Source organism: Camellia sinensis, chromosome 5, assembly GCF_055761805.1.
Source record: "Camellia sinensis isolate YWXY chromosome 5, ASM5576180v1, whole genome shotgun sequence".
Lineage (NCBI taxonomy): Eukaryota > Viridiplantae > Streptophyta > Magnoliopsida > Ericales > Theaceae > Camellia > Camellia sinensis.
In genome coordinates, this window is record NC_138965.1 from 102,108,797 (window position 1) to 102,122,228 (window position 13,432).

General features: G+C 37.4%; 1 protein-coding gene across 2 annotated transcripts; it reads left to right on the forward strand.

The window, feature by feature from the left end:
* The first annotated feature begins 930 nt into the window (after positions 1-930).
* LOC114319588 (serine/threonine-protein kinase D6PKL1) lies at positions 931-10,218 on the forward strand. 2 transcript variants are annotated; one of them, XM_028266610.2, is made up of 3 exons: positions 931-1,628; positions 2,436-3,720; positions 9,028-10,218. In XM_028266610.2, exons 2-3 carry the CDS (start codon positions 2,483-2,485, stop codon positions 9,908-9,910), a joined length of 2,121 nt encoding a protein of 706 aa, XP_028122411.1. In that variant the 5' UTR covers positions 931-1,628; positions 2,436-2,482; the 3' UTR covers positions 9,911-10,218. The 2 variants fall into 2 exon arrangements, with proteins under 2 accessions (XP_028122411.1, XP_028122410.1); XM_028266609.2 differs by lacking the exon at positions 931-1,628 and adding an exon at positions 1,752-2,019.
* The last annotated feature ends 3,214 nt before the right edge of the window (positions 10,219-13,432 follow it).

A 13,432-nucleotide genomic window follows, 5' to 3' on the forward strand; every position in this document is an offset into this window, starting at 1 on the left:
TGCGACGATCGGGCGGAAGGCTGCGACGACCTGCCTCCTCTTCCCCTCTCTTCTCTTTCTCTCTTCTCTTCTCTTTCGGACTGTTCGGGGGCACGAAATTGTGGGGAAAAATCATATTTCTTTCGATAATTCAAACTGTCAGTTTGTGAAATACTTCAATTATTATATTTGTTTTAAAAAAAACTATTTTTAAAAATATAATTATTAATCACTTTTTAAAAAAATAAACTCAACAAAATAAAATAATTATAATTATAATATTAATTTAAAAATGAAATTTTAAATTATTAAAACAAGACTGATATGATACGCAAATTTTGAAAGTATGATGGTCTGTTTCATGAGTTTGGTATGCTACTTGGGGTGATGGTAAATAGAGAGAGAGGGGAGAAAAATAAAAATGCTATAAATGTTAAAAGGTTTATTAAAAATTTCATTTATGTAGTGTTGGTGAGTGATTTGAGAAGGGAGTTAAAATATATATATATATATATATATATATATATATGAAATTAAGTAAAATATATATATATTTTATTTATATTTTCTATTTTTATTTTTAAATTTTTACTCAAATCTCTTAACTAAACAAAGTATAAATATCTCACATGAATAACTCACATAAAACTCATAGGGCAAATTACATATACACCTCTCGAGGTTTGGCTAAATTACAGATACCCCTGAGGTTTCGGAAATTACATCCCGTCCCCTGAGGTTTGTATTTTCATAACAATTTGCCCCCTGAGGTTTATATTTCATAACAAATTACCCCCTAATTTCTTATGCAAATATAGCATTCAGGGGGGAATTTGTAATTTCTCAAACCTCAGGGGACATCTGTAATTTAGCCAAACCTCGAGGGGTGTATATGTAATTTGCCCAAACTCATATTACGTAAATCCCATACCGGTATAAAACATTTGATAAAAATTTAAAATACTTAACATTACTCGACAAAAAATACATTGAAAAGACTTGTTATCTAAAGAAGCAACAGATGTGGGCCCAGAAGTGGGTCCAGTCCCATGAGTTTGCCGGTGGGCCCCCTCCTCTACCAATAGATACGTCTCTCTCCTCCTCCTCCTTCTCCTCGCTCATCATCTTCGTCACCGATCACACACAGACACTCCCCATCACTCTCTGTCTGTCTCCCTGTGTGTCTCAAAAACTCAACACTTTCTCTCTCTAAAACCACAACACATTTTTTTTTATCTCTCATCACAATCAATCAACGCACCACCACCTGAACGAGTCATGTGTGGTGACTAAAGTGTCTCAAAACCAGAGAAAGAAAGCCAGAAAAAAAGCAAAAGCAAATACTAGCAGAAGTTTTTCTTCTATTGTTTTTTGATACAAGAGACAGAGAGAGAGAGAGAGAGTACAGCCAATCAGCAAACCCACCTTTAGTTGCAGACTTTTGCAGAGCTAGAGAGAGAGAGAGACAGAAATTCCAAAGCAGAACAAAGGGGCTTGAGCTCTGTCTAAACGGCCATCTCTCCAAACCCCCCATTTACACAATTCCAAAACCCTAGAGAGAGAGAGAGAGAGAGAGAAACTCCAGCATTTTGTGTTTTGGAAAAGCCCTAGATTCAAAATCATTCGTACGGAATCGTATTCCTTCACTGGTGAGGACTCTGATTTTGTTTCTCATTTCTTGCTATTTTTTTTGTTTTGTTTTGTTGGAGTATGTTTTGCGTGAAATTGAAGGAATTCTATGCTTATATACAAGGTTTTTTTGGTGATGAAATGTGATGAGAATATAGAGAATTTGGCATTTTGCTTTTTGGAGCTTGTGGGTTTGCTTTTTTGGTGCTTTTCTTTATGGTTTTTATGCGGTTTGTGTTTTCTTGTGTTTGTGGACCATGTTGTTTTTCATTTGATTGTGAGCCAAGTTTGGGATTTTAAGTTTATTGTCATTGATTTAGTTGCTTGATCGGTGAGATTACTGCCAGTTTGGTAATTTAGGATTTTATTCTTGGTGGGTTTTTCGGGAGTTAAAGGTGCTCATACTCATAGGTTAGTGAAAATTATGACTATTCCTAATTTTCCTTCTCCTTCACAACATCATATATATACAAGTAAATGATAGATTTACTTTCCCCCAAATATATATATATATATATATATAGTTGATTAGCTCTGTTTCTTATAATTGGTGGACTAACATAGAAATTTTAGAGTTTAGTGACCACCAATTTTGGCTGCTGCTATTGTGGATTACTAGTCATTTCTGATTCCGATTCCTTTTCCTTTTCCGTTTTCATTTTTATTTGATTTTTAATGTTGTAATGAATAATGCTTGACAATACTAGAATGAATTATTCTCATACTAGGAATTTGAGGGATCCTGATAACAGATCTGAGTGTTTTGAACTGATACAGAAATGATTGAGTGGTTTACTTATTAAATTGAATTCACTACCCATTTGCAGGTTGTTTTGTTGCAAGAGTTCCATGTAATGATATACAGTAATCAGAAATGGAAAACATTCCTGAAACAAAAGTGCTTTCTGGGAAGCTGCCTGCTGCAGGTCAGGCGTCAATTGCCCGCTCAACTTCGGTAAGAGAAGGAATGGGTCGATCCGATGTACGAGACTTAAAAGACTGGTACTACCCTGCACCTGTAAAGACCAGGAAAGGAAAGAACTCTTCTTTGCAGGATCAAGAAGAACTTATGATTGATGTTGTTACATTTAAGGGCAGTGGTGACTCATTTGAGGAAATTGATCCTACTTCTTTCTCTGGGGCTAGTCACCCCCCAGAACCTGTTGATACAGGTCTAATGAGACCAGTCTACGTACCAATTGGTCAAAGCAAACCAGAGGGTAAATACTTGATGAAGAGCTTATCTGTGAAAGGTCCTTTTCTAGAAGATCTTTCAATTCGTGTTCCTGGATTCAAACCAAGCCTAACTGTTCTTTCACCTGCTGAGAGCTTGGTTGACGAGCCAAATGATTTGGGTGCAGTGACTTCACCGTTTTCACTTCCTCGGCCATCACAAAATACGGAAAACACTCTCCTTCCAACAGATTCGGAGGAAAAGGAATGTGTTTGGGATGCTTCTTTGCCTCCCAGCCCATATAGTAGCATTGATAGTACCGGAGTGGTCACAGCTATGAGCATTGTCAATAGCTGCACTAGTACATATCGGAGTGATGGGGTTATGAGTGATGGAATGCTTAGTGTGGACCGGAACTGTGAGAGTACAAAAGGAAGTTTCCGAGGAGATTCATTGGAGAGTGCAAAAACTAGCCTTAGCCGTGTAAGTGATAGCAGTGGCCTCAGTGATGACAGTAATTGGAGTAACCTTACTGGAAGTGCCAATAAGCCTCACAAAGGAAATGATCCTAGATGGAAGGCTATTCTAGCCATTCGAGCGCGGGATGGATTCTTGGGTATGAGTCATTTTAAATTACTCCAACTGCTAGGTTCTGGTGACATTGGCAGTGTGTATCTCTCTGAATTGAGTGGGACCCACTGTTACTTTGCAATGAAAGTGATGGACAAGGCATCTCTTGCAAGTAGGAAGAAGTTACCGAGAGCTCAGACGGAAAGAGAGATTTTGCAGCTCCTGGACCATCCGTTCTTGCCGACCTTATACACTCATTTTGAGACAGACAGATTCTCGTGTTTAGTCATGGAATATTGTCCAGGGGGTGATCTACATACTCTGAGGCAACGGCAACCTGGGAAGCATTTTTCAGAGTATGCAGCACGGTATGGTTTTTGTTTTAAAATTTCTTTGCCATCGGAGCATAATTCTATTCTTAGCTTCAATCATCAAATGCCTTCCCTCTTATGATTAAAGTTTTCGTCCTTTTTTATTTTCATTTCACATTCAACACTTAGCAAATAATCAAAACACTACCTTGACATGACCTGGTTGATTATGAAAACCAGATTATAATCTAGGTACTTGTTTGAAAACATAAAGAAAATGATGATTGTATGTGAAATGAAAACGCACAATCATAATTTAGGTACTTGCTTGACCTGAGTAATGTCGTTCATTGATGATTGTATGTGAAATCATAAAATGTGGGCATTGATCATTTAAATAAGAAGGCAAAATAATTGATAGGAAAAGAGGCTGAAAGCTGTCTGATAACGAGGCCCATAATTTTTATTTATTTATTTATTTATTTATTTTTTAATGTTTGAATCAAATGTCTTCAATTAGTGCAAGTGAACACAGAATTAACTTGTCCTTTAATCAATATTGATTTTTCAATTAGTTACTATCTCTGTTGACCTTCTATGCAGACATTGTTTATGTAACTGTCAATGTTTCCACATCTAACAAAGCACATGTGGGAATTGCTAGAACATTTGTCATTATTAGCTTGACTCTTTTTTCCTTATGTCGTTGCTTTTTTTTATTATTTATTTATTAAAAAAAAGAGTAAGATTGTCCTGATATTACTTACTAATTTACAACAGAAGAACATGCTGCAAAACTAATTGCATTTTGGGGGATTATATTTATTGAAGGGCGGAATTAATTATTATTTCTTTTTTCTTTCATGTTGTTTCCCTTTGTTACAATGTCCAGTCCTGTACCTTGTATGGTCTTACTCTTGTCCTCAGCCCAAATATGTTCATGTTGCATGTCCCCATTTTCACTTGTTTGCATGGTAGTGTTGTTCAGACTTTACTTACCTCTGATTTATCCTTCTTTTGGATGGTGCTGCCCTTTTATAATTTGACTCAAGGCTTTCTCATGCGCGACAAGTGTTTGTAGACCTTTGTAGCCTTCACCACCCTAGTGTGATGGCTTTACGATATCACTGTTGTCTATTGTTAGAATTTCCCATCTTTACCTTCACCTACTCCACTACACACTCCACTTCACCTACCTCCACTTCACCACACACTCCACTTCACCTAACCCACTATCACCTCCACTACACCTACTACCACATTTTCTTCTATATATAGATTGTATAGGAATTGTAATTCATCAATCTTGTAATACATCAATCATAAACTCATCAATCAATAATACATAAATTCTTACATGGTATCAGAGCAAGGTTGAGAATTTAGTGATTCCGCTTCACCGGCGGACGGCAGCCTCGCCTTGGCCGTCCGCCGGACAAACCCAAAATTTCTAATTCTCTCTCTCCTTCCTCAACAAACTGATTCGTCACCCAACCCGTACTCTTCCTCGGCTCTACTGGACGACACTCGATCTCCCTCGATCCATACCTCTCAATCTCAGAACCACCAGAACCAGAACCAGAAGCACCACCACTTTGCTTCCTCTCATACAAAATCAACTCCAATTTCTGGTCCAAATACAGAGCATAACTCCTCACAAAAGCCGAATGGTCCCACGAATTCGAGTGCGCTTCGTCTCGAAAATCCGACATGTTCAACAACCGAGTCCCTCTACGAGTCGCGTACGTGATCTCTTGCTGAAACACAGGCTCGCCATCGGAGAGAAGGCGATGAATCACGATCGCCACTTCCAGATCCGGAGCCAAGTTGCCTGCTACTTTCGTGATTCCGATGCTTGTTTGATCCTTCACAGCTCCGATCGCTTTGCGGATCGTGCTCGGAGCCATTGTTGCCGATCACGTTGAGTTTGGAGAAAGTTCTTCTAGATCTGCGGCGAAGAGAGAGGGTCTGACCTTTCGAAGGGTCTGTGGTTTTGTGGTGTTGACTTGTCTGGATTCTGGATCAATGGGTTGAAGGAGGTAGCACTGTTGACAAGTCTGAACTCAAAACCATCATCAAGCTCCTCAGAACATACAAACGCTTCTTTTTCTTTTATTATTAAAAATTTAGTTGGTGAGCCCCTTTTCCCACTACCCACGTACCCACCACATTTTTTTTTAATATTTCTCTCTCTCATTTTTCCACACTCAAGCCCACGGTTTTGCTCCCAACCACCATATAGTTTTCCAACCCACTCCCTCTCTCTCTGGTCTGTTTTTTAATCCACCCACTTCATCACACATCTCCCGCCCCTATCCCCCACTTTCTTTATACCCATCTTTTCTTTTCTTTTATTATATATATATATATATTAAAATAATCAATCATACCATCACACCCCTCTGCTGGTTCCACCCATGTGGGCTTGTCCCCTCTTATTATTATTATTCTTATTATTATTATTAAAAAAAAAAAAAAAAAAAACAAAAACAAAAACAAAAACAAAAACAAAAACAAAAACAAAAACTTGGCAGACGACAAACTTGCCCAATACACCCATTTTATTCATATCAGGATCAACTCCGATCACCATTTTACATCAAAAAAAAAAAAAAAAAAACAACCTCATCCACAGGCGGAATTTTTCTCCTCTACTCTACTGCAGGTCTCTTCTTTTTGCCTCCGTCCTGGGCAGTCCTTGCCGGTGTTGCCTCCGTGTTTCCCACTCCACTGGGCATGATCACTCCCCCATACTCCTCCACTGCCGCATATGGCGGCCCTCCAAATCGGAACATCACGGTGGCCTTCCGCTTCAGCTCCTTGTTTTCTGCCCTTAGCACGCTTATCTCTGCTCGCGCATCCTTATACATGCGTTGGAGCAGAGCCAGCTGGGAGTTTACATGCTGCACCTCATTTGTCCTACTCTGCAGCCGGTTCGACAAATTTGTGACCGCCGTCATGCTTTCCACACATGCCTTCAGAGTATACTGATTGGCCTCCACATCTGACAGCACCGCCATTTTTTGCTCCACCGACCGCATCGGAAAATTCAACGGAGCAAACTCCGGGGCACTTGGTTGAGGTTCCAGTGCCACCGCACCCGTTCTCTCTCCTGTTGACTCGTTGAGGTCGGGAAAGAGGGTGAGCAGCCCGCGGGAAGACGAAGCCATTTTTCTGGGCTACAAAGTGTTCCACAGTTTCTCTCTCCGAAGAGGCAGAGTTTTTCAGAGCAGGTTGGTTTCAGAGGTTTCAGACTGGTATGCCTCAGCCTCAGCCTTCGTCTTGGTTTAAATAGCCAAGGCCGATCCGCGCATCGTGCGCCACTTGCCACCAGCCGACAAACGGGCACGCAAGCCAAGGCGCCCACGTGCCTCGCCATCATGTCCGGCACACCTTTTGATGAATTGGGCACGCCTTTTGATGGCACGCCTTTTTATGGATTGGGCACGCTTTTTGATGGCATGCCTTTTGAAAAATTGAGCGCACCTTTTGAGGATGCGATTTTTTATGGGTCCGACAAGACTCTGTAAACTGTCCCGACATTGATTCCGGTTAGCTCCTTTATGGGTCCGACAAGACTCTGTAAACTGTCCCGACATAGATTCCGGTTAGCTCCTTTATGGGTCCGACAAGACTCTGTAAACTGTCCCGACATTAATTTCGGTTAGCTCCTTTATGGGTCCGACAAGACTCTGTAAACTGTCCCGACATTGATTCCGGTTAGTTTCTACAAGGGTCCAGCAAGACCCCATAAACTGTCTTCTACAACGGTCCGACATGACCCCATAAACTGTCTTCTACAAACGGTCCGACATGACCCCATAAACTGTCTTCTACAACGGTCCGACATGACCCCATAAACTGTCTTCTACAACGGTCCGACATGACCCCATAAACTGTCTTCTACATCGGTCTGACACCACCATACAGTGTCCTCTACAACGTTATGACACCCCATACAGTGTCTTCACCAACGGTCTGACACGACCATACAGTGTCTCCTATCCTTTTTTATTTTTATGTATTTTCTTGTTTTGTTACTCTCTCCAAACTCAAGTTGGTTAGTTTCTCTCCTCCTTGAGTTTGCGGGGGGCTGTTAGAATTTCCCATCTTTACCTTCACCTACTCCACTACACACTCCACTTCACCTACCTCCACTTCACCACACACTCCACTTCACCTAACCCACTATCACCTCCACTACACCTACTACCACATTTTCTTCTATATATAGATTGTATAGGAATTGTAATTCATCAATCTTGTAATACATCAATCATAAACTCATCAATCAATAATACATAAATTCTTACATCTATTGTAATTTGGCTGAGATCTTGGTTTGGTATTAGGCCAGTTGAACACCTCTTCTTAATGCTAATGAAACAGAGATTTCTTTCTTGACAGCTTAATCTCCACCAAAAAGACTGAAACAGGTCTTTTAATTTTGTATTGTTTGTCTCGAAGCAATGTTATTTATCCTAGAAGGGATGAGAAAATCATCGCAATCAGAAGTTTTTTTAGTTTTTCACATTGCGTGCATGAATTCAGTTTGCATTTAGACATTGTGAAATGTTATGGCTTCTTGCAGCGCTGCTGTGACTGCTTTTTTGCTTGTGCTGTAGTAATCCTTTTTTATAAGTAATTATCCTGTGGTAATCTTGGATTACTTGCAAAACTTTCTCTAAATGAGCCGTGCATGAACTTTAGTGTCTTCTTTAGTACAAAGATACCTCACTTGTCATAAGCATCTACAACTGCCTCTCTCTCTCTCTCTCTCTCTCTCTCTCTCTCTCTCTCTCTCTCTCTCTCTCTCTCTTTTTTTTTTTGAGTCAAAAAGAAAGTTGCTCGAATCTTTAGAAGAGAGAGCAAGTCAAACTCAAGCTTTAGAATACATTATAATATCTGTGATGGTAGTTAGATTCCTATTTTAAGTTAGTCACATGCATTCTTAGTCATGCGACGGACATAAAATACTAAAAATTAATAGGATTGCAAGCTAGGACAGGTCAATCCAATAATATTTAGAAGGTTCCTTTTTGCAAACTCATCTTTTGTCATATTTCACCTATGGTTATTCCTGTTTAGTACTGAATGTTAACGATTCTCGATTCAAAAAATTAGTATTTTGATTTCCAATACAATTCTCAATTTGACAGCTATGGTATGAAGTACATTATGTTTCTTCTTAGAAGTAAAATGTTTTGGTTAGTCTAACTCTTTACTTAGCCATCAAAGTAATAATGAAGGAAAACCTTGAAAGAGAAAACGAGATTGTGTAATTATGTTGTTTCCGTATTTTAATTATATTCAATATTTTCTGTGAACAAGGGTAGTAATTATTGTCTTTCCTCATGTAACCAGGTTTTATGCTGCGGAGGTTCTGTTGGCTCTCGAGTATCTACACATGTTGGGAGTTGTTTATAGGGATCTAAAACCAGAAAATGTCCTCGTACGTGATGATGGGCACATAATGCTCTCGGACTTTGACCTTTCTCTAAGATGTGCAGTTTCGCCCACCCTCATTAAAACATCATCATTCGACTCCGACCCTTCCAAAAGAGGAACTGGAGGTGCATTCTGTGTCCAGCCCGCGTGTATCGAGCCCACATCAGTATGCATCCAACCTGCATGCTTCATTCCCCGATTCTTTCCCCAAAAAAACAAGAAAAAAACCCGAAAACCCCGTGCCGAGCCCGGAATAACAACCCATACGCTACCGGAGCTTGTTGCCGAGCCTACTGCAGCCCGCTCTATGTCCTTTGTTGGGACCCATGAATATTTGGCCCCTGAAATCATCAAAGGAGAAGGTCATGGTAGTGCAGTTGATTGGTGGACGTTTGGCATTTTCTTGCACGAACTTCTATACGGTAAAACACCGTTCAAGGGTTCCGGAAACCGTGCTACGCTCTTCAATGTGGTGGGTCAGCAACTCAGATTCCCAGACTCGCCGGCGACAAGTTACGCGAGTCGGGACCTGATCCGGGGCTTGTTGGTGAAGGAGCCACAACACCGGCTCGGAGTGAAGAGGGGAGCAACGGAGATCAAGCAACACCCTTTCTTTGAAGGTGTGAATTGGGCTCTGATCAGGTGTAGCACACCCCCAGAGATACCGAGACCTGTGGAACATGAGATGGCTGGGAAGTTTACAGCAGTTGAAACAGTTGGGGTCGGTAGCAGCAGCAAAAGGATGGTTGGAGCAGACGTGAAGCCAGGGGGTAAATATTTGGACTTCGAGTTCTTCTAGGTTCAGGGTTTATGGAATTCATGCGCCACGTTGTATTCGCATCATTAGGTAATTCTACAAGACTTTCCTGCATTACCATGTTGGCTAAATGCATTTTAACCCAATGATTATTATCTTATAAAGTAAATTCTTAGTTGCAACTGAAAAATTATCGTTGTCATCAAATTCGTGGTTCTTGATGGGGGTGTTTGTTCCCCATGATATAGAAGAAAGATCCTATAAATCCTAAACTCATGCTTGTCATTTTCATTGGAGTTAGTACTGTTGAATGCATTTTACAAAGAATGTATGTCCTTTTTATCTGCTAATGTTGGCTTCTTCTGACTCTATAATGTCCTTGATTAGTAGATTTATGGGGTTGTTGTGTTGAATGATCTTTGTAATAATGGCAATGTTACGTACCTCGAATTTGATCTTGCCTCGAATGGCTCAAATTTTGTTTTATCGGTTGTTCAGCCAGTCATTTGGTAAAAAGGCCGACAGCCGCGGTCGACAAGGTGACAACCGTGGTAGACAAGTGATTCACCCGGTCGTCTGGGTGGTCGTTCGGCTGGTCGACCGGTGAACACAAATTCAAACGATTCGAGACAACTCAATTCGAGGCAGTAAGGATTTTCCTTGTAATAAATGCAATGGATATATAAATATAGTGAGGTTGAGCATGTCAACCCTTGCTCTTTCCTTTCTAGTTCATTTTTGCACAACAGATCATTCGCATATGGGTAAATTACAAATATACTCTCTGAGATTTATTTAAAATATGACTTACCCTCTATGATTTTGAAAATTATATCTCATCCCTTGACCTATTGAATTTCATAACAATTGGCCAATTTTGTTAATAAATTATCAAATTAATTAATAATTTTTAATGATATGAAAAATTTATTTCAATTAATAATTCATGTAATTTTATTATTATATAGGAGAGCAGTTATATTTTTATTTTTTTCAGTTAATTCTATTAAATAAAAAATAATGATAAAGGATGTATTTGTAATTTTTTAAATCACAAGAGGTAATATGTATTTCAAGTAAAATTCAATGGGTGTATCTGTGATTTATCCATTTCAAAAAAAAGAGAAATGAGAAATGAGAAATGAATGTTTTCCATGTGTTGTCTACATATGTTTAATGGAGGAAGGAAAATTGTGTAGGAAAAGTAGGGGTGCAACTCGGACGGGTTGGGAGGTTGTTCAAGTTTAATTCAAGTTGTGTTAAGATTTGTCCAAGTCTGAATTGTAATCCGAAGTTGTCTGCCTAAGCCCGACTCGAGTTAAACCTAAATTGCCTAAGTTGCCCGAATTGTAAATAAATTTCAATTTTTTTTTTTTGCAATTATATTATTAAATTATTAAAATTTGACTCTATTTATAAATTTTTTTTAATAGAAAATTATTAGTATCATCAAAATAAATAATTTATATAATGTAAGAGAGATGTCACTATAGTAGACCTTACAATTTATGAGTGAAAATAAAATAAAATAAAAGTAAGATTTTATGTTATTTGTATATATAATATATATTCAATATGATTTAATAATATAAATTACTTTAATATCATGTAATGACTAATAATTTATACTCCATCCGTGCCAAAATATTAGTCCCTTATTCTATTTTTTATTATCCCAAAATATTAGTCACTCTTAAAAAATCAAGTATAAAAATAATAGAAATTTCCTATTCTGCCTTTCTTTTAAATTAATAAACAATATAAAAAGTATAATTATGACATTGATATTCTCAAAAAATGTACTATCAAAAGGGTAATTTTGGAAAATCAACTTTTTTCAAATGTAATAATTGTACTACCAAAAAAAAGTTAAATTTCCAAAATGGACTATTATTTTGAGACAGAGAGAGTATGTATATTTAATATTTTTATATATCTATATTCGTATAATTTGGGTTTCGGGTTGTTTGACGTCTTTGTCGAAACCCGCCTAAATTTAATTCGAGCTTCTGAATTTTTGCCCAAGCCCGTATCGAATTTGAAAATATTTTGTCCAAGTCCTAAAATAATTCGGGCTGGACTCGGGTTGCTCGGGTTGAGCGCGCCCAAGTTGCACCTTTAAAGAAAAGGAATTAAATTAGGCAAATAGGTCCTATAAGAAAAATTTATCATAAAAAAAGTCACTAATTGTCAATTTTTAAAGACACATATAAGAAATTGTCACAAAAAAATTATTTTTAACAACAATTTTATCAAAACTTATTTTCAATAGAATTTAATGAAAATTAAGTTTAACTATTAGGACCTATTGATAGGTTAGTTTTAATATTATTCTCTTTTATTTTTATTTTTTTTATTACCCATCTCTCCTCACTTAAAAGAACATAAAGGATATGTATACGACCCAGTTATGTGATATGAGGGGGAACCGTTGGATAAGTGGCCTTTACATGTGAGGCGCGACGATTTACCGGTTGCAAGACCACATGTTATGACTAATTTTTAGGACAAATATTCTGTAGTTTCACTACGTGTTGACAGGGTGTTCTTGAACTAGTAAAAAACACATCGTCTTGGTTGGTTTGGTAGGAAAAAGATAAGGTCAGCTTTTATTTATTATTCACCCAAAAAAAAGTTTTTATTTATTTATTTCTTTTTTTGAGAAAAAGGTAAACAATATTCATAAATGAACATAAACATAAGTTCTGTTTGGTGTAACTGTTAAAACAGATTATAAATTATAACATAACAGATTATATATTATGACTTTAATCAGAAGTCGTTAATCTGTTTGGTATAACTGTTAGATTATTGATTTAAATTACTGAGTAGTGTTTGTTAAATAAGTTGTGAAGTAGTTTTTTCAATTAATTTTTATTTTTTATTATTTATTATTTGTCTACATTTCTCATAAAAAATAATAATAATATTTTATAATCCATTTGGGTCTTTTTCTATTTTTTAAAAAAATAAAAAATAAAAAAATCTAAAAGTATAACTGTGAATTAACACGTCCACAGCAAAAGTTGATAATCAAAAGTAGGCCTGTAAGTGAATCGGATTCGGATCGGATCTGTCAAAATCTGAATCCGATCCGATTAAGACAAATCTGAATCCGATTCGAATCCGTTTAGTCCATATCCGATTATAGATATCTGAATTCGAATCCGATGATTTCGGATATCCGATCCGATCCATTTATTTATTTATTGAGCTATAATTTTATATAATTTGATTTTTTTATTTTTATTTTTTAATTTTGTGTTTTTTTCATTCAAATTGAGAATTATCGGATCGAATTATCGGATCGGATCGGATTTTTGCATATTCAATCCGTTTAATAAACGGATTAAACGGATTCAGATGATCGGATTATCGGATCGGATTTTTTTTGTAAACGGATTCGGATTATCAGATCGGATTCGGGTTAAATTCGATCCATTGATAGCCCTAAGAAGTAAGGGGTGAGCAGCTTTTCAGAATCAGCTTTTTTGATTTAAAATAAGTTGTTAGAATCAGAAACTATTTGAAATAAGTTTAACTAAACAGGCCAAAATAATTTTT